Below are 22,468 nucleotides of genomic sequence, written 5' to 3' on the forward strand. Positions count from 1 at the left end.
AAATTAGCTGGGCGTGATGGTGGGCGCCTATAATCCAAGCTACTTGGGAGGCTGAGGCAGAAGAATTGCTTGAACCCAGAAGGCAGAGGTTGTAGTAAGCCAAGAATGCGCCATTGCACTCCAACCTGGGCGACAAGAATAAAACTCCGTCTCAAAAACAAAAACAAAAAAAGGCTGGAAGTTTGAATTTCATTTCCTTTGTAGACTAATGTTACAATAAATAAATGGGAAGTTTAAATACCTACATGTTCTGTTTTTCTTTTATTCTTTTTTCAGCCATAATGAAAGGAAAGTGACCTGCAAACATCCAGTCACAGGACAACCATCACAGGACAATTGTATTTTTGTAGTGAATGAACAGTAAGTAAAGAGTTTAATGGAATGCCTGTATTCAAAATTGGGTTAGCATTGAAATTGCTGTTATTTATATTTCAATTTAACAGCTTTCTTATCTGGACATTTGTAGTCAAGTATAATAACAGAATGCCAGCTGTTCACAATGTGTCATACAGAAACCTGAGTTAAACATTTTTTTCATGAAGAATGTAATTTCAGAAGCTGTTTTTATAGTACTTCAAATGCAGTAAGCTCAAGAACCCGGGATGCAAGCTTAGAGAAACTGTGTAAATGGTTAGATTATTAAACTAATTTGAGCTCACTTTTCTCATCCTTAAATCAGATAGTGGTAATTACTATTTCACAAGAGTTTTATAAGCATCAAAGAATGTATTATACTATAAAGCTATTCACAGAGTTAGTTACTGAAATTGTTATTGTTTTTAAAATTAGAATAATCTTATAATTCATTTTTAGTTTTTCAGTTGGATGACCAAGTAGAATATCTGCAATAATGCCTATTATAAATAAACATGATAGGCCGGGCACAGTGGCTCACACCTGTAATCCTAGCACTTTGGGAGGCCAAGGTGGGCGAATCACTTGAGGTCAGGCATTCAAGACCAGCCTGGCCAACGTGGTGAAACCCTGACTGTACTAAAAAAATAGAAAAATTAGCCGGGCATGGTGGCGTGTGCTGGTAGTCCCAGCTACTGAGGAGTCTGAGGCAGGAAAATCACTTGAACCTGGGAGGCAGATTCTGCAGTGAACCAAGATTGCGCCACTGCACTGTAGCCTGAGCAACAGAGTGAGACTCTTGTCTTAAAAACTAATAATAAATAAACATGATAATAATGTATTTTTGGCTTAGGAAAAGCGTTAGCTGTATTTAAAGTTGTTGTAAGTATTAAGGCCTGACTCTAGAGTAACTAGGATCCAAGTACTGTGAAAAAGTAGGACACTCGCATTGTTAACTGTAGAGAAGTGTAATTATAAAGCGGGTTACATACACAGCAAGTTGTAGCATTTTGACATATATTTTCAGGACTGTTGCAACCATGACATCTGAAGAAAAGAAGGAACGGCCAATAAGTATGATAAATGAAGCTTCTAACTATAACGTGACTTCAGATTATGCAGTGCATCCAATGAGCCCTGTAGGCAGAGTAAGTTATTTTGCTTTATATTAATTATTGATAAGGAGTAAACAGTATCTATACCGTTACCCATAATGGACTTAAAAGTATAGAATAATAATTACATTTTTATTATTACATGAATTTGGAGGTAATTGATGTAAGAAGCAACAGCCTAAATACAAAGTAATAAGATTGTAATTCAATGACTTAAATTTTTAAATTTGGAATAATTTTAGAAATATATTGATATTTGTGAGAGAGAATGGGTACACTTAAGTTTTAAAGGTGATTATTCATGTAATAGCCTAGAAATCAAATTATCTGACTATAAGAATGCTTAGATTGAGAAAACATTTTTCAGCAAAACCATTGTAATAGTAGATTATGTTTATTGTAAGGAAATAGATAATTATAAGATAATTATAATAATAGTATTTTAAATGCCAGTTAAGGTTTTTGAAATAAAATTTTGTTAGGAGATTATAAATGAATGTAAATTTTCAAATAATATAAATAATTTCTGATTATTAAGTAACATAAATCCAACAGGCTAACTGAGCATAATGCTTTATGAGTATATTTTAATTAAAATCTGGAGAAATTGATGAATGGATTGAGAGCCACTAGGTCATTGTCTTGAAAGAAAGTTGAATCTGTTCCTCATACTTTACACCAAAAATTTTCTAGATGGATCAGTTGTTGAAATGTTAAAAACAAAACTAAGAAAAACAAATGGAAGATTTGAAAAAAAAAAAAAGAAAAGCTCAGAATGCAGATGGGCTTTCTAAATATGACATAAAACTCAGAAGTAACAATATAAAATAATGAGAAATTCAACCACATGTAATTATTATCCATGCAGAGTATCTGTAATTCATATAACAATTAAAGAATAATTTCCTTATAATTAAAGAAGTGCTGTGAATCAATAAGAAAAGGGCTTATGAGCCAGTTTGGAAATGGAAAAATTATATGAAATCAGTTTTCAGGAAAGAAAATGGAATTTACTCTTAAATATATGAAAAAAGATTCTCAGCCTCATGCATAATATGAAAAATACTAATTAAAACCAGAAAAAGACACCATTTCCACCTACAGATTTCCAAAGATCAGAAAGTTTCATAACACAGCACACTAACAACAGTATGGGTAAATAGGCATTCGGTTTATATAGTGAGCTCCAAGAAATAATGGAACAGAAGAGTGGATATTAAAATATGCAGTCATTTCAGAAAAATACTCATTAATCATGAGAACAATTATTTTAGATAGATAGGCACACACATACAGTGATATTGGTTGCCACACAGTTGTGAGTGGGGCTAGCTGGGTGCTGGAGCCCAAGAGTGAGTAGATTGATCTTTGTGTATATTTTTGTGTCGTTTGAGTTTTATACCGTTTTTAAGCATTACCTGTTTGAAAGTAAATTAAAATCTATCAAGAAAACATGCTTTAGGAAAAATGTTGTTGATATTGGGCCTTAAAATTTTCTTATATACTAATAAAAGCTTCCCAAAACAAAATTCTAAAGAAGTATGCTAGATTTCCAAAGATTCTGAACAAGTAGAAAAGTAAGAGATAATTTTATGTTACTTTATAGCTTCATTGTTTTCATGTTTGTTGCTCACCATTATGATTCCTGCCAAAATAAATCTTCATGGTAACCATAGCAGTATTTTTAAAGACTGTATATTCTTATGTGTATTTTGAAGAATCCAGTAAACCCCATCTGTCTAGTTTAAGTTCAGAGTTGTCCATAAAAAAGAAAACACTACATCACATTAAGCAGATCCTTCCTGTCTTGTTTTGACTTGATGTGATATATTTGTTTATATTTAATATCTGTATATTTCTCCTCAGACTGAGTGCTATTAACTTTCTTTAATTGAACCTGCACTATTAAATGCAGATATAAAGGGAAAAGTACTGTCGTTTGGTTTATTCTTAAAGATTTGTTAACAGTTTTTACTCAAGATCTATTCATTTTTTATAGCAGGTAGGACAAAATACTGCCACATACTCTGTGTTTCTAAAGATTGTATATCCTATCCAGATTTTAAAGGAAAGATTGTAAAACTTGTGATACCCTGGGGGAAATATTTTTGGTGCGGAATTCTTACACTTCAAAAAACTAACCCAGCAAAAGTAGAATTTTAATAATTTTTCTGAAAAGATTTAAGTCCTGCAAGTCTTGGGAAAATCTGAAAAGAGATTAAATTTTAAGAGGAAAATAAGCTCAAATCTCTAGGCATTAACACCACATTTTCTGTCATGATCTTTTTCTATTTAGACTTCACGAGCTTCAAAAAAAGTTCATAATTTTGGAAAGAGGTCAAATTCAATTAAAAGGAATCCTAATGCACCGGTTGTCAGACGAGGTTGGCTTTATAAACAGGTATTTTTTTTTTTTATATGAAACAAAAGACAGAATTAGAAGGAACCTTTTAAACTGAATGTACCTAAGACAATTCTATAAAATCATAAAATTAAGAAGGAACTGTGGAGAAGCCACCCAGGTTATTTGACTGCTTGTTACCCCTGAAGAATATCAAGGGAACAGTGAAGACAGAAAAAGGAGTGGACATTACTTACAACTGAGATTGTGTGTTTGTTATGGGTATTTCTAGACTTAAAATTAAATATATGCTGTATGAAAATGTTAGGAATAGCATGGTAAAAGTATCCAGACAGAAATATTTTTAAAATGTCAAAATTGAAATAAACAACTAAATATTAATACAAGAGTATTCATTTTTCTATTGATATAAAAATTGTTAGAGAAATATACAGTTGTATATTTCTCCCCTTTATACAGAAATTTTACAATAATTTCAGATTTTTCTGAGTTTTTTCAGATTTTTGATTCTATAATATGAGATTATTCTTTCTTCCTCTTATGTTTTTTTGTTTTTTTTTTTTTTCTTTTCTTTTTAATTTGCTCATATAGGGTTTACTCTCAGGCGTCCTGACAAGCTGGGGTTGATATTGTTGCACTGACTGGGGAACTTGCTATCTAAGCTCTTTTGGAACCTTATTAGTTTTGCAGTTAGTAAAGATATATGTACATTACTTCCTTGGATTTTAACATCATTTCGATTACATAGAGGCTATTTACTTCCCAGTTTGCAGCTAGGTTTCAGATAAGTGACTGGTAGATAACTGAGGTAACATCCTCAATCTTCAAGGCTTTTTTCTTTCTGATTCTACGTACGTACAGATGATACAAAGCAAGTTAAATATTAGTTCATTGGTGTCAGTTTATTCTGTTAAATATTGCTGATTGCTTTCAGGTGACCTAATGATTTTTATTTATTGAGTCGTAATTTTTATTGAAAGATCATTGACTATATTTTAACCATCTGATATTTAAGCTTTCCAGGCTAAAAGGTTTTTGCACATTTAGTTTCTTTTCCTTTTTTTTTTTTTTTTTTTTTTTTTTGTGAGACAGGGTCTCACTCTGTCACCTGCCCAGACTGGAGGGCAGCAGTGTGATCTCAGCTCACCGCAACCTCCGCCTCCCGGGCTCAAGCAATTCTCCTGCCTCAGCTTCACAAGTAGCTGGGATTACAGGCGTGTGCCACTACCGCCAAGCTAATTTTTGTATTTTTAGTAGAGACGGGTTTTCACCACCTTGGCCAGGCTTGCCTTGAATTCCTTTCCTCAAATGACCACCCACCTTGGCCTCTCAAAGTGCTGGGATTACAGGCGTGAGCCACCACACCCAGCCCAGTTTCTAATAGAAAATTTTCTCCGTATTTTCCAGCTAGTCTTTCTAATAAGTCCAAATTACGATCAACTATTTCAGTGCAAAACTGAGCCTCATAGCCTAATGGCATTCCTTATTTAAAATAGCTCTTTGATCCCTTGGTTAATTTAGCATTGCAAAAGTATTACCAAGTAGCTTCTCTAACAAGCGTTTATTTTGGGCTGAGTACAGTGGTTCACGCCTGTAATCCCAGCACTTTGGGAGGCCGAGGCAGGAGAATCACTTGAGCCCAGGAGTTCGAGACCAGCTTGGGCAACATAGTGAGACCTCATCTCTACTTTAAAAAAAAACAAAAAACAAAGATTAACCTGGTGTGGTGGTGTGCACCTGTAGTCCCAGCTACTCCGGAGGCTGAGGTGGGAGGATCGCTTGAGCCCAGGATTTGAGCTTGCAGTGAGGTATGATCATGCCACTGCACTCCAGCCTGGGTGACAGAGCAAGACCCTGTCTCCAAAAAAAAAAGTGTTTATTTTGTAATATGTGTGTGACACATATTTGTTTACAGCGTCCCTTATCCGTACTAAAGAAAGAATATAATGAAGTAATTGAAGATGGCTGGGTGTGATGGCTCACACCTGTTATTCCAACACTTTGGGAGGCCAAGGTGGGTGGATCACCTTAGGACAGGAGTTCAAGACCACCCTGGCCAACATGGAGAAACCCTGTCTCTACCAAAAATACAAAAATTAGCCAGCTGTGGTGGTGCACGACTGTAATCCTAGCTACTCGGGAGGCTGAGACACAAGAATCACTTGAAACCAGGAAGCAGAGGTTGCAGTGAGCTGAGATTATAGCACTACACGCCATCCTGGGTGACAGTGTGAGACTGTCTCGGAAAAAAAAAAAAATTGAAGATATCATTTGCCGTTTAATTTTTTCTTTCTTTCTTTTTTTTTTTTTTTTTTGGTTTCTTTTTTGGTATAGCTGTCAATTTTAAGGCCAAATCTTTTATTTTGAAAGATTTTACCCATGTTAATTTCTATAATTCTGAAGTCATTACAGCTAGAAATAAATTTAGAAATAATCAATGCACATCCAAACTGGCCTCTCTTTTTTTCTTTTTTCTTTCTTTTTTTTTTTTTTGGTATCTGTTTAATTCTTACTTCCAATTTTGCTACATTGCATATGGGAAAGTAATTTTTATTAAAATTCTAATTTTGTTTGAGCCTGATATTTTAATGAACTAAATTACTTAGAAATAGCTGCCAAAAAGTCTCTCTTTTTTGCATGATGAGCAAATCCCAAACTATAGATGTAAGAAAAAAAAGTTTATGAAATGTATTTGTATATTAAGCTTTCTTTATTCATAGTCATTTTAAATCACATTACCTTTGGAATAATTTCAATTCACGTATTTTTCTTCTTGTTGAAGATTAACATATTTATTAAATCTGGTTTACCAGAATGCATGCACTGCTGCATGGTTACATTATTCTCATCCTAGCAGATGTTTGTGTTGAGAAGAGTGAATTCCAAATTGCTTACAAATACGAAGCCAAATCAAATTGCCTTAACATTTTCCTTTTGCATGATGGTATTTTCGGAGACCGGTCTAGTTGGGAATATCTAAGGCCCTAGAAAACTACCTCCAAATTTTTAATTGACCTTTTAGTTAGGTTATATTACACATGTATCAAACATACCTTGTTTTAAAAGTTTAAACAAATGCACAAGGCCAGGAACAGTGGCTCAAGCCTGTAATCCCAGCACTTCGGGAGGCCAAGGCGGGTGGATCACCTGAGTCAGGAGTTAGAGGCCAGCCTGACCAACATGGTAAAACCCTGTCTCTACTAAAAATACAAAAAAAAATTAACCTGGCATGGTGGCAGGCGCATGTAACCCCAGCTACTCTGGAGGCTGAGACAGGAGAATCGCTTGAACCCGGGAGGCAGAGGTTGCAGTGAGCGGAGGTTGCACTATTGCACTCCAGCCTGGGCAACAAGAGCGAAACTCCATCTCAAAAAAATAAAAATAAGTAAATAAATAAATGCACATGTGAGTTTTTGTTGTTTGAGAAATAATCCTTAAATATGCTGATTTAATCCAGGACAGTACTGGCATGAAATTGTGGAAGAAACGCTGGTTTGTGCTTTCTGACCTTTGCCTCTTTTATTATAGAGGTAAGTTTACCCTACTGTCTTAGTGTATTATTTTGTAATTGATATGTAATATAAGTTAAGTATCAGATACTTTAAAAAAAAAAGTATTGTAACTCTGTGTGCTATTTTGTTATCAACAAATAGTATCAAACAGATTTTTTCTTCTTTGACATATCATTCTGAGTTTTGGGGTTACGATAGAATAAATATGGTGCTTCAGACCATGTTTGGTCTGAGTTTTGGTTCAGCTTCCCTAATCTTTGCTCTATAATGCTACTCTTGAATTCGGTGCTTAATAGATACAATCCTTAGTTTGAGGAGGTTCTTTTCACATGTCGGTTTTGTCAGATCTAGCTTATGGGTCCTTCAAGCACCCAATTCTGCTCCCCAGCAAATGATATTAGAATATTAGGGACTACTATTATGTAATGGCAAATGAAAAAAGCGGAATACAAATTTCATTTTGAACTTTTTTTTTGACCAAACACTGATAGCTTTTCTCTGGTTAGTAAATTATTAATTCAGTTTTAAATAAAAATCCAGAGATGTTTCATACACCACATGGATCTCTTAGATACTACAAGATACTACAAAGTTGTTACCTGCCAATGAAAGGCATACCTGGGTGGCACTCTCCAGAAAAATCTGTCTCAGCTATAGTATAAAATCATGAATCTGAATAATCTCTCCTTCTTCTCTACTTTAAACTTTGGATCATGAAAGAATTATATTGTCAACCCATAATTAATAATTTATGACTTTTCTCAAGAAGTGTAACTTATAAGATATAACAGAGTTTTAGAACTGATTAGCAGTTTCTACATTTTTTGACTGCGCAAAAGACCAGTAGCAAAATTTATAGTTGTGTATTGAAGCATTATGATACATATTAACCTTCAAAATTTGGAATTACTAGAATTGTTTCCATCTGCAAACTGTAGTTGAGAATTACTGCTGAGTCAGAATTAACCAACCCTATAAAATTGCATTTTGTCATAGAGATGTTCCTTAGGCTGCAATTGTGGTATTGTCTTTAGTTAAATGCTAAGCTTACTCTACAATTTTTCTTAGGGGTTTTCTTACTCTTTCAGAAAGTTAGGAGTTGTATTTCAGGCATTATCCTTAAGCTTATAATTTCTCTTCTCGTCTCTTCTTCAGTATATTTATGGACTACTTATAACAAGAAATGTTTATTATTTCTAATATTTTAAATTTCTAATACAAGAATTTGTTGGGTTTTGTTTTGTTTTGTTTTGTTTTTGAGACAGAGTCTTGCTCTGTTGCCCAGGCTGGAGTGCAGTGGTGCAATCTTGGCTCACTGCAACCTCCGCCTCTCGGGTTCAAGTGATTCTTGTACCTCAGCCTCCCAAGTAGCTGGGATTACAGGCACGCAGCACCACACTTGGCTAATTTTTTGTGTGTATTTTTAGTAGAGACGGGGTTTGACCATGTTGTCCAGGCTGGTCTCAAACTCCTGACCTTAAATGATCCACCTGCCTCAGCCTCCCAAAGTGCTGGGATTACAGGTGTGAGCCACCATGCCCAGCCAAGAATTTATTGATGTTAATTTGCAACAAAAACCGCTGAATTCCTTGTAATTTGCTATTGTTGTTGCTCAGGGAAAGGTGGGACTCATCACTTTTACTATAATAGGAAAGCTTTTGATCATATTTCAAAAATGTAAAAGTGAATCAGAAGCCATGCTGATGGATATAAAGATGAGAACAGTAGACACTGGGGAGCACAAGAGAGGGGAGGGCTGAACATAGTACCAACTGGGTACTGTGCTATCTGGGAGACTGATTCATTTGTACTCCAGACCTCAGCATCACGCAATTTACCTTCGTAACAAATCCACATGTGTACCCCTGAACCTATAATAGAAGTTGGAAAAACAAACAAACAAAAAACAAGCCATGCTGAGTCTGAGATTCCTTATTATTAACCACCTGCATTTTATATGCAATGTATTTATTAATTTTAGTAGTTTCCCAGACGGGGAATATAAAAAAGAAGAAACTGTTGAAACAAGAGAAATGTCATTTAACTCATTTCAGATGACTGCTCTGCAGATTGTTGGAAAGAAGTATATGATATTATACATTTTTACTATTTTATCAATAAGAAATGTTAGATTTTAAATTAAAATAATTAGATTTCAGTGACATCATAATAGCCTATATATATTTTTTTGCATATTTACTATTTGTTGAGTACTGTGCTGAGCAAATTATATAGATGCTCTATTTTATCTAACCCTCACAGCTACCTGATAATGTGGGGAATCTTATGTTCATTGCACGCAAGCGGAAACTCATATACAAAGTGCTTACCTCAGGTCTCACAATTCGCAAGTGGCACAGTCAGGATTTGAACTCAGGCACTCTGACCAGAGCTGACACTGTTAGTTTCTATTCTCTTAATCACGAGTTTTTGCCCCCACTCAGATATCCTCTTCTCTTAACTGCTGAGGGCAGTGGCCCCATTCATTTCTTCTCCATTTCTCAAAGCATCTAGTCTACTGACATACAAAGTGTGTTGTCAGAATTTTTTGGAGATCAGTCCATGTTTTACAGATAATGGAAATTAAGACAGAGAAAATAACTGATTTGCTAAAGATATTCCCAAATATCTTTAAAACTAAGTAGAAATGGGGAATCTAAAATGTCACTTGAATCCAGTAAAATGTTGAGATTCTTATGGCTCTTGTCCCAGGTCATCTTCCCTAGGAAGCAAATTTTGTGATGGAGATTAATATGTAGAAAGCTTTTTGGAGAGTGTTGTTCTTGGAACCATCAGCTGTGGCAAAGTGAAGGAAGGAAATGGCAGAGACAAAAGAAAATGGGATGCCATGCAGTCTCAGAAAGGCCTCGGCTGACCCCATAGAGAGTTCTTTCATTCTACAAACATTACTGAGTACTTACTCTTTGTCAGTCTATGAGTCTCTCTAAGTAATAGAAACTAGGACAGTGCTTCCGTCAGGCTTGATATAGAACTAAACAGAAGAATGTCATGATTAGAAGCAGTTTAAGAAGCTGAAGAGCTCAGGATAGTCATTTGATAGAAGGTGAAGATTTTTTACACGCACTGTCTTTGATTTTATATAATAATGGCAATATTTATTTAATGCTTCACTCTCAGTGCTGAGTTTTTGATGTGTATTAACTCATTTAACCCTCATAACAATCTTTTGAGGTAAGTCCTATTATCCTCAATTTTATAGGTGATAAAACAGATACTAAGCATCAATAACTTGGCAAGGATTTCACAGCTAGTTAGTGTTAGGCAGGAAAACAACCTCACGTAATCTAGGGAAATCACCCTGTGCTTTAGTGCCTCTGTCTATTCTGAAGCAACTTTAGAAAAGATTATTTTATTATGGGACATAGCAGGATGTATTATTTGATTAAAATGACTTTTTAATAAAGATGACTTCATGTGCTGTTTGTGACTATACCCTTTACATGAACATAAAACGTAAAATTGGATTCAAAATTAGGGTTTGACTTATTCTTTTAAATTGTCACATTCTCTGTAATTCATGACTGCTTTCCAACTCTTTTTAACCTTTTGGACTAAATCTGTACTTCCGTTCATCCTTTTACGCATTAATGAATCGTACCTGAATGAGCACAGAATAGTAAAAACAAAATTTTGTTCCATTGCTATGAGAAAAGCTATGGAAAAAAGCCTCCATTTAATGTAACTTTTTCCCTTCTGGATGTTTCACCAGATACTCTGGAAATGAGGGCGAAATAAATAAAATCCCTTGTTAAGTTTTTGATAATTAGGAAAAACAAAAAAGAAATCACACACCGCAAGCATAATAAAAAGAATTATTTCACTTTTATGATTTCTCATTGGTGAGTTTATTAGCCTGATGACACCGCTTTATTAACTTGTCTTATAGGTCTATAACAATGAAGTACGTATTTCAAGTTTCATAAACATCTCTGACCCCGAGCAGCAAGTTAATAATGTGAATCTATACTGTGTCAAGATTAATGTTTATCATTTTCCTAGGTATATTTTATGTGTTTGCCTTGTAGGCCTGTAATTTAGTCACACTATTGTATATCAGAATGATTAGTAAAAAGCAGACCTTCAAAGTTAAATGTTTTAAAAAGCGTATAATTTATATAGCATAGTTCAAATATGTATTCGCATGTTGTCTTCATTTATTCAACAAATTCTTTTGAGCATCTACCACTGTCATTCTAAGTGTCTTTGTAGAACTTACATTCTAGCATGGAGAAAAAGATAATAAGCAAATAAATAGCTAAAACATATAGTTTGCCGGAGGTATTGAGCGTAGGCAATGGTAACATTCCCGAAGGAGAACAGAGAAAACGTTAAATAAATAACATTTTAAAATACGGTAGTCAAGGAAGGCCTCATTGATGAGACCTTTGAGCAAAGCCTGAAGGATGTAACCAGGAAAGCCATGTATTTGTCCGGGGATAGCATGGTTGGGCATTTAAATCCTATCAGAGATGTGGGTGGATTAATGCCATTACTTACATGCCAGTATGTTTTTCAGTGAATGACATGTTAAAGGGGCTTTGTAGAATGCAGTATATATACCAAAGTATAAATTCTTATGCTATTTGATATTTTCATTTAAAACCTTATAAAGGCCTGCCTAAACATGAATATAGTTCATTTATATACAAGAACCTTTTGATTTGGCAAAAATAGATCTTGAAAAACTTTGCTTCATGAGAACATTTAAAATTCTAATCAGATGTTAAATTACCTCTTAGATGAGAAAGAAGAGGGTATCCTGGGAAGCATACTGTTACCTAGTTTTCAGATAGCTTTGCTTACCTCTGAAGATCACATTAATCGCAAATATGCTTTTAAGGTAAGGAAATAATGCAGTTTTTAATTCTGTGTTCAAAACTTGCATTGGTTTAAAATGGATATTGAGCCATAGATTATTACAAAAAAAGCTATCTTATAGTGATTTTTATATTTAAAATATATTAATTAATGGTCTTATGGTTGTATAGAAGAATGTCCCTCTAATTAGGAAGCACATGCTAAAATATTCAGGGGTCAAGTGTCTTCATGTCTGTGCTTTCAAATGGTTCTAGATAAAATGAACATGTCAGAATGCTAATAACTGATGAATATAATTATGGATGTCCTGGTGATTATTATACGTTTTTTCAAGGTTACTGTATGTTTGAATTTTTTAATAATAAATTTGGGGTCTGGGCACAGTGGCGGTAATTCCAGCACTTCCGGAGACCAAGGTGGGAGGATCACTTGAGTCCAGGAGTTGAGCCTGGGGAATATACTGAGACCCTGTCTCTAAAACAAAACAAAACAAAACAAAACCAAAAAAAAAAACATACTAGCTGGGCATGGTGGCTAGTCCCAGCTACTTGGGAGGCCGAGGTGAAAGGATCACTTGGGCCTGGGAGGTCAATCAAGGCTGTAGTGAGACATGATCACGCCACTGCAGTCCAGCCTGGGCAACACAGTAAGACCCTGTCTCAAAAAAAATTATTAATAAGATGGGCACAGTGGCTCATGCCTGTTATCCTAGCACTTTGGGAGGCGAAGTCGGACAGAGAGCTTGAACCCAGGAGTTCAAGACCAGCCTGGCCAACATGGTAAAACCCTGACTCTACTAAAATTACGAAAATTAGCCAGGTGTGGTGGTGTGTGCCTGTAGTCCCAGCTACACAAAAGGCTCAGGTGGGAGGATCGCTTGAGCCCTGGAGGCAGAGGTTGCAATGAGCCAAGATTGCACCACTGTACTCCAGCCTAGGTGACAGAGTGAGACTCTGTATTAATAATTATTAATAATTTGGAGGAAGAGTACTATAAGAGACAACAATTTTTTTTAATAAAGGTACATATGTGTACATTTATTGAAAAACTTAGAGGATAATTGCAAAGATGTTCTTGGGTCTAAGTACATCATGATCATCGGGTACTTTACAGAGAACACTGAAGTCAAGATGTGAAATCTGCTGTTATTAAATCCAAGCAGACTTGAGATCCCCTTCCCTGATTAATAGTACCCACCAATCTTTGTGGTATTACTGGTTTGTGGATCACTCTCAAGTAAGAGGTCTTCAATGTTATTTTTTGGAGATTTTTGTTTTCAAAAATCATTCTGCGTTCTTTGCTTTATGATTATGGCTAAAATAAATTTCAGAGGTCACCTAGTTTCTCAGTCTGTTTTAGAGTAAGAACTATAAGGTTCTTGCAGAAATTTCATTTTAAGAGAAAAGAGGTGGGAAGTGCTGCTGGTTAACAATGAAAATGTTCGTACCATTATAAAATTGATTCAATTTTAAATTCCCACCACTTTTAAAGAATACTGAGGACTGCAGCTGATTTATAACTTTTGCTAATTAATGTTACATGAGCAGGCCGGGCACAGTGGCTCACGCCTGTAATCCCAGCACTTTGGAGGCCAAGGCAGGTCAGGATCAACTGAGGTCAGGAGTTTGAGACCAGCCTGGCCAACATGGTGAAACCTCGTCTCTACTAAAAATACAAAAATTAACCGGACATTGTGGCGCTTGCCTATAGTCCTTGCTACTGGGGAGGCTGAGGTGGGAGAATCACTTGAACCTGGGAGGCGGAGGTTGCAGTAAGCTGAGATCGTGCCACTGCACTCCAGCCTGGGCGACAGAGCAAGACTCCCTCCCTCCCCCCACCCCCCAAAATATAGCCAGGCACGGTGGCTCATGCCTGTAATCCCAGAACTTTGGGAGGCTGAGGCTGGCAGATCACCTGAGGTCAGGAGTTCAAGACCAGCTTGACCAACATGGAAAAACCCTGTCTCTACTAAAAATACAAAATTAGCCAGGTATGGTGGCGCATGCTTGTAATCCCAGATACTTGGGCTGAGGCAGGAAAATCACTTGAACCTAGGAGGCGGAGGTTGCAGTGAGCCGAGATCGCGCCATTGCACTCCAGTCTGGGCAACAAGAGCGAAACTCTGGCTCAAAAAAAAAAAAAAAATTTGTTACATGAGCTATGGAGAAAAAGAACAGGAACGGTATAGTGGTGAGGTTAAGGGGTTGGGTGATGGACGGCCTCAATGAGAAGGTAGTGTAACTTGAGCAAAGACCTAAGGATAAGAGGGGAGTATCTTCATATTTAAATTAACTTTATCAAAATAAACTTTATCAACAGTATAAACCAGAGAAACATAATTAAATATTTTATGATGTTAAAACAAAAGTTAACACTTTGAAAAATTTAAAATTATAACTTTATGAAGTACACATGTAGAGGTGCGTGATATTAGCACTATTATTAGGCCATGAATTTAAATTTTTTTGTTGCTTATCAATTTAGCAAATGTTTATCAATTTATGCTATTTTTAGGACTTTTTTCTGCGTTTTTAGACTCTTAAAAAATACTACAATGTTAAAATAGCAATAAAAGTGACCATACATGTTAAGTATATTTTCTCTGCAATTATTTGGTTCAGTTTTAATTTTATCTGTAACAATAATAGTAATTGCTGTTTCACTTTCTCTCTTCTGTGATATTGTTTCCTCTGAATGTATGAGCTGCTTTACTGCTACGTTTGCTGACATTGATGCAAATGCTTATCAGAATGGTAAGTAGAAACTTTATAGACAATTATTGAACACAAGCATGGAACTTAAAGCTAGACTGGGTACTTTGACATCATCTAGTAAATATTTCCATTTGACTGATGGCGAACATGGTGGGGATTCTTAGTGTCTTGAGTCATGGCTAGAACTGGATCGTCTTGACACCAGCCTAGTGTTCCTTACATTGATCACAAATATGGGCAGTGGTCTTTATTTTTCCAAAACCCCACTCAGGGAGTCCAGTAACATTTTGTAGGTGGTTTTAATTACCTTAACATAGAACATTCGAGTAGTTTATTAAGGAACAGCTCAAAAAGAAAACACCATTTCGGATCATTTATAAATCTTTTGTGTTTGGGTGTAGATATCTATAAAGGATTCTATAAAATACAGCAGTGCCTTTTGAGGCCTAAAGAAATTGCTAACGCAGGAGGGAAATGCCATAACAAGTACATTTCTATTAATTTTGTTGCTGGTTGCTGGGAATATTCTTAAATATTCTGGGCGTGGTGGCTCACACCTGTAATCTCAGCACTTTGGGAGGCTGAGGCAGGCAGATCACTTGAGGTCAGAAGTTCGAGACCAGCCTGGCCAACATGGCAAAACCCCGTCTCTACTAAAATACAAAAATTAGTTGGGCATGGTGGCGCATGCCTGTAATCCCAGCTAATCGGGATGCTGAGGCAGGAGAATCGCTTGAACCAGGGAGGCAGATGTTGCAGTGAGCCAAGATTGCTCCACTGCACTCCAGCCTGGGCAACAGAGTGAGACTGTCTCAAAAAAAAAAAAAAAAAAAGGTGTGAATTGCAGTAAATGGAAATTGCTAGAAATGTGGAGATGGAAGAGGCGCCACTAAGTACTCCATTTCTCACCTCCTTTCCTTTCCATGCACTCTTTTTTTTTATTTTTAATTTTAGACTGTGCACACAACTAAAAGAAAGGGTAAAATTGGGGAAAATTAATATATATTTTTCAAGTTAATAGTTATATTTTTTCTTGATTCATTTCCATATCTCATATAAAAGATAAGTCTACTTTCTCTGAAATTTGATAGCAACGTTCTATGTCAGGAATCACTTACCTTTTTTTCTTTTTCTTTTACAGAATCCTATATTTTTATTTAAAATGATCGTGTCATTTTCAATCAGGCAGCCCATCCAAACATGCGGACCTATTATTTCTGCACTGATACAGGAAAGGAAATGGAGTTGTGGATGAAAGCCATGTTAGATGCTGCCCTAGTACAGACAGAACCTGTGAAAAGGTAAAGGCTTGTAGAAAAAATGATGGTGATTTCCACTTCCATTTTATTCCATGCCTTGCAAGTATTTCACTGTCATAGTACATATCATTTTAGTAGTCATGGTATGAAATCATTTTTTCCTCAGAAAGCAAGGATCAATTCCTGTTCTGAATTAAATTAATACACATTTTGTTAGTTTGCGATACCACCTACATTTTTATTCCACTTTTCTTCTTTTTCTTCTTTATTCATTTTCACCTATCAGTGTACTGGGGTGAATCCAGAATCCTAACATTCAAACTGAATGTTCTTTCTTCTTACAGAATTACCTTTAATTTCCGGTGAGTACGTTTTTAATTGTTACCTTAAAGCTACACAGATTTTTATCCTTTGAGATAGTGTTTTTAAGATTCTAAATCTTAGAAGAGTTTATTTTTATGAAGTTAATTTGTGTTTTTCTATAATAGTGTGTTGATGTTTCTAAAGTGTGATGAATTACAGTAAGAAACTTTGATAGTTTCATTTTTTCAACATTTCAGATTAATTTTTATTGTTTTTGTAATGAATGTCTCCAGAAAATAGTTCGTCAAGCATTTAGATTGTTTCCAAATAAATCCACTTCTTGGTGAATTGTACCTTTTTTATATTGAAACTCCACTACTCAGATTCCTTGATAATATAGATAAGTGCTGTTAAAATTGACCCATGTATTTTTCCCTGCTTGAACATACGAATCATTTTAATATTCTTCAGTATAGCTAGTTAGAGGAAATCTGATTCTCAGACTACATAAATACAAGTAGTATAATGTGCTTTTTAAAAATATATATATTCCTGTAATTCGAAGAAAAAATTATGATGCAAGTTAATTTTTCTTCCAGTCAGTGACAGCTGAGCACATATCTTATGTAAGAAAGATGCTAATGTGCATCTTTTTTCCCTCTTCTTTTTTTCCCTCTTCTCAGGAAATTAGGGATTGTTACAGTATACATCTAGTCCTTTGTTTTTCTTATTCTATTGTGCATTTTAATAAAGTCTTGGCTTTTTGGCTAAAAGACTTAGGTTGATGCTGTGTATTTGTGCTATTTGTGTAAATATCAAGTCTAAATCAAGTTACCCAATCACTAGTAATTAGAGCTGGGGAAAAACTGAAAAGAAAAGAGGGTCTAGGATATAGCTCTAGGACATCTATTTTTAAGAAAAACCACTTTTGCCACATGCATATTCCAGGATGAGAGCAGATAGAAGGAAAATCTGTTTTTGGAATTGCATGTGTAAAAATTACCTGAGTAGCATAAAGATGAGGTGGTTAGCACTGATAACAAGAGAAAATGTGTAGGTGAAGAGAATTCATTTAAAATCTTCAGGCTGAGCGTGGTGGCTCACACCTGTAATTCTAGCACTTTGGGAGGTTGAGGGATCACTTGAGCCCAGGATTTTGAGATCAGCCTGGGCAACATGATGAAACACCATCTGTACCAAAAATACAAAAGTTAGCTGGGCGTAGTACCGCACTCTTGTAGTCCCTGCTACTCAGGAGGCTGAAGCATGAGGATCACTTGAATCAGGAGGTTGAGGCTGCTGTGAGCTGTAACTGTGCCACTGCACTCCAGCCTAGACAACGGAGTGAGACCCTGTCAAAAAAAAATAAAAATAAAAATAAAACTTCAATACTTTTAATTTCAAAGCAAAATTTTTAGGAAATTGTTTAGAATACAGAAGTCTGTATAATAATTAAAATATTTATGTCCAAATAATTTCAATATTGTATATTATACTTTTCTCAGAATTTCAGCATGTTTCTACTTTATTTTATTAAATTTACCACTCTAAAAACTGATAATTACTCATAATTTGGGATGATAAAGATGACAATTATTTGGCTTGGCTTTTGGCAACCTGATAGTTCACTAGTTATGTGCTTATACAGTTTTCAGCCGTCTTTGTTAGTGTAATCTACTCAGACAAGATTTATTAATACCACCTGTGTGCCCAGCTTAGAGTCCGTTATCCTATAGAAATTATGTGTTTTCTTCTACTCCTAGTTGTTGGCATTTTTATCCCACCCTATTAGATTTAGTCATTCAAAGTGAAAGTAAGTATAGAGAGATTTTGTTTGCTTGGTTTTAAGCTAATGCACTCATTTTGCTGTATGGCTCAAATACTTAAAATATTTATCAGAGCATATCACTGTAATACAACATCCAGTTTTTAACTTGAGAGTTCATTCTCCCTAACTTTATAAAGTATTTCACGTGTTCACTATAATGTCATAGTCTCCTAGTGTGCAGATCATTGATGGCCAAAAGAAAAAAAATCTAAGTATAATATGGATTCTCTGAATAATTTTCATCTCTAAGCCCATTATTTTCATTTTATATATCTCGGTGTATTTTCTGCAATAACTTAAATGTCACTTTTTAAAATTAGATCACAAGTTTTATATTATTTATGGTACCTTAGCATACTTTTCTGAGTCAGCTTTGTTCCATTTAGAGAAAAGTCATCATATGTGTCCTTTTGACTACTTTTTCAATGATAAATCTTGGGGAAAAAGAAAAAAAATCCACCACAGTTTTAATTTAAAATAATAGCTTTAGGCTGAGCACGGTGGCTCACGCTTGTAACCCCAATAATTTAGGAGGCCAAGGTGGGAGGATTGCTTGAGCCCAGGAGTCCAAGACCAACCTAGGTGACCAGTGAGACCCCGTCTCTAAAAAAATTTAAAAATTAGCTAGGTGTGGTGGCGTGTACCTATAGTCCTGGCTGCTCGGGAGGCTGAGAGGGAAGGATCACTTGAGCCCAGAAAGTTGAGGTTGCAGTGAGCCAAGATCACGTCACTGCACTCCCCCCTGGGTTATACAGCAAGAGACCTTATCTCAAATAATAATGACAATAATCATGATGACAGTAATAATAATAGCTTTAGATAGACTACAGTAAATATGTTTTAAAAATCTTTTCAGTTATTTTATGTTTAATGTTAAAATTCCTACCCTCCCAAATAGCAAGGGATACATGTGCTTTTAGTGTAAATGTTCTATGCCTTCTTTGTTGTTGTTCTTGTTTTGAGATGGAGTCTCGCTCTGTCGCCCAGGGTGGAGTGCAGTGGCACGATCTCAGCTCACTCCAACCTCTGCCTCCCAGGTTCAAGCAATTCTCCTGCCTCAGCCTCCCGAGTAGGTGGGATTACAGATGCCCACCACCAAGCCCAGCTAATTTTTTTTTTATTTTTCGTAGAGATGGGGTCTCACCATTTTGGCCCAGCTGGTCTCAAACACCTGATCTCAGGTGATCCACCCACCTTGGTCTCCCAAAGTGCTGGGATTACAGGCATGAGTGGCCACACCTGGCCAACTTTTATTTTTCAAGAGAAAGAAGCACATAGTCTATCTGAGTAAATTTTCCCAATGTCTAATGTTGCCTCCAATCTAGAAGCCATGGTTTATATTTAACCTAAATATATGGATGGTTCATAACTTTACTCCAAGAAAAATAGTCACCTTTTTTTTTTTAATTTTTTTCCTTGGTGACCATATTCCAAAGCTTCTAGATATCTTCATCTATAGTTGATTACAGATATATGTATATAGATCTACATCCTTTCCACACATCATAAACATTGGCAGCATTACCACACCTAGTTTCTGATAGAAGCATTTTTATTTATTGGAATATGGAGGGTTGGCTGGCTCCTGAGAGGGCTCCTAGAGTGGCATGATCTTGGCAGTTTCGTGCAGGTTCAGACACTCAGCTTGATCTTTTCAGAGTCTGGAATTGATTAGGCTCAGGGAAAGACCTAGATATGGCAACTAGAATAGTGAGCAAGTACAACTGTCAAGTGACCTAGACACATGCTGTTAACTAGCTGATTCTTTCAGTGGCCAGGTGGACATGGGATGCCAGATTCTAACCCAAGATTGCTTGATGTGATGGAATTATAATGGTAATAAGGTCTGTGCCAGCCACTCATTAACTCATCTGATTCTCACAAGAACCCTCTGATCTTGGTGGCACAATCATAATCATTTACCAAAGAGGAAGCATAGGCACTTTAAGTGATCTGTACTTTGCCTGAAGACACAGCTAGTAAGAACAGAGTTGCAAGCTGGACATGTGCAGTCAGACTCCAAGAGCTCTAAAATCATACTGAGTTCCTCTTGAATACAAACAAAAGGAGTTAATCATATGGTTCAGATCTTTGATAGCATCAGACTATGATTTCCTGTTTGTTGCAGCCATTTCCACAACCAGACTCATGTTTGTCTCATGAGTCAACAAGCAGCTATCCTTGGCTGGGAGCCATGTTGCTCCTTTCAAGGGACTATCTACTGTGGTCCTTTAAGTGTAGACTTTGTGGTTTAAGTGTCATAAGGCGATCTTAATTTGCTTTATTTTCAGATTCCTAATGGTGGGAGCACACATCACTTTTTACCCTCTAGTTCTTTATGTTTTCTTTTTCCCCCTTTCTGTTTATACATTCTGGTGTTGTGCTTGAATGTTAATATCACAGCATTGGGTATTTGTGTAGACTTGTCCACTGTGACCCTTTCCAGTCCCCTGGCCCCCACCCCCGTAAAGTATAATTTTTCCTAGATTGAATCCCAGAAGTAACATGTACATTATTTCATCTGATTTACTATGATTTTCTTCTCTGATTTCAGAGTGGACAAGATTACATCTGAAAATCCACCAACTAAAGAAACCAATAACATTCCCAACCATAGAGTGCTAATTAAACCAGAGATCCAAAACAATCAGAAAAACAAGGAAATGAGCAAAATTGAAGAAAAAAAGGCATTAGAAGCTGAAAAATATGGATTTCAGAAGGATGGTCAAGATAGACCCTTAACAAAAATTAATAGTGTAAAGCTGAATTCTCTGCCATCTGAATATGAGAGTGGGTCAGCATGCCCTGCTCAGACTGCACACTACAGACCAATCAACTTGAGCAGTTCAGAGAACAAAATAGTCAATGTTAGCCTGGCAGATCTTAGAGGTGGAAATCGCCCCAATACAGGGCCCTTATACACAGAGGCCGATCGAGTCATACAGAGAACAAATTCAATGCAGCAGTTGGAACAGTGGATTAAAATCCAGAAGGGGAGGGGTCATGAAGAAGAAACCAGGGGGTAAGTGTCTGTCTTGTCATTATGAACCCAGGTTTCTTTGATGCTGTGTTGGTGGAGATTGGTTTCTGAGCTACTGATTAAAATATTGATTTAAATTGTGTTTTAGCTGTTACAGCTTCATTACTACGTCTTTTGTTTATAATGATCAGATATAGGTATTTATTCTCTGTCTCTTATGTTCTGTCACCCAACTTTGCTAGTGGCAAGGAGTCATCCTACCTGGCCAAGCACAAGGAAAGACTTGGGTTACAGGCAGAGATCGAGTTTATTTGGGAAAGGGAGGGAGCAAGCCCTGTCCTCCCAACCCACCCCTGTCTTGTACCCTGCCATTATCACCTCTTCTCTGACTGTCCTCCATTACCAGTTTCTGCAGGTTGGTATAATGCAAGGATCTCCTGAGACAAGTAATATGGAGGCAGCAAAGGCCTACTGCTCTCTAATTCCCAGCCTTATTCTTGGGCTTTCTTTAAATCAGAATGCACATAACTATTAAATTCAAGGCCAGGTGCAGTTTTTCGTGCTTGTAATCCCAGCACTTTGGGAGGCCAAAGCAGGAGAATCGTTTGATGCCAGGAGTTTGAGACCAGCCTGGGCAACCTAGCAAGACCCTATCTCTGTAAAAAATTTTTAAAAATTAGCCAAGCATAGTGGTGCATACCTGTAGTACCTACTACTTGGGGGAAGTTGAAGTGGGAGGATTGCTTGAGGCCAGGAGTTGGGAGCTGCAGTGAGCTATGACTGTGCCAGTGCACTCCAGCGTGGCAGCACAGTGAGAACCCAACTCTAAAAAAAAAAAAAAAAGTAAATATATTTATATGAGCATTTATTCATTTTTGCATGCACCTTTTCTTAATATATTTATTTGCAACTAATATGTGCTAATTGTGGGACCGCAAAGTAAGATAATGAAAAGATACAGTCCAGATACTCACAGAGATAATTCTCTAGTAGAGGAGACAGTTGAATAAGTAGATGCAATTTAGTGTGACAAATACAATGAAGGCAGACCAGGGTGCTGTAGGAACACATTTCGGGACAACAGCACAATTTTAAGGATTCAGAGTCCAGGAAAACCTTTGTAGAGGAAGCAAAACACAAGCAGTGATACGAAGAATAACATGCATATTATGGCTTAGATATGCAAAGCTCCAGGCTTGGTA

General features: G+C 36.3%; 1 protein-coding gene across 37 annotated transcripts in view; it reads left to right on the forward strand.

Moving 5' to 3' along the window:
• PLEKHA5 (pleckstrin homology domain containing A5) overlaps positions 1 to 22,468 on the forward strand; it is a 245,060-nt gene that overhangs the window by 122,243 nt on the left and 100,349 nt on the right. For 18 of the 37 annotated variants that reach the window (XR_008670470.2, XM_031000719.3, XM_055358425.2 and 15 more), the window contains 8 exons: positions 277 to 360; positions 1,382 to 1,502; positions 3,766 to 3,870; positions 7,289 to 7,361; positions 12,104 to 12,204; positions 16,082 to 16,197; positions 16,500 to 16,517; positions 20,841 to 21,308. Coding sequence is in view for 35 of the 37 variants with exons in the window: in XM_031000719.3 (XP_030856579.2) it covers positions 277 to 360; positions 1,382 to 1,502; positions 3,766 to 3,870; positions 7,289 to 7,361; positions 12,104 to 12,204; positions 16,082 to 16,197; positions 16,500 to 16,517; positions 20,841 to 21,308 (1,086 nt within the window). In the remaining 2 variants the exon portion in view is untranslated. Of the gene's footprint in view, positions 1 to 276; positions 361 to 1,381; positions 1,503 to 3,765; positions 3,871 to 7,288; positions 7,362 to 12,103; positions 12,205 to 12,272; positions 14,936 to 16,037; positions 16,198 to 16,499; positions 16,518 to 20,840; positions 21,309 to 22,468 lie in introns of those variants that run through there. The other 19 variants (XM_055358426.2, XM_055358393.2, XM_055358405.2 and 16 more) reach the window with 4 other exon arrangements.

This window comes from Gorilla gorilla, chromosome 10 (genome assembly GCF_029281585.2).
Source record: "Gorilla gorilla gorilla isolate KB3781 chromosome 10, NHGRI_mGorGor1-v2.1_pri, whole genome shotgun sequence".
In the NCBI taxonomy this organism is placed as follows: Eukaryota; Metazoa; Chordata; class Mammalia; order Primates; family Hominidae; genus Gorilla; species Gorilla gorilla.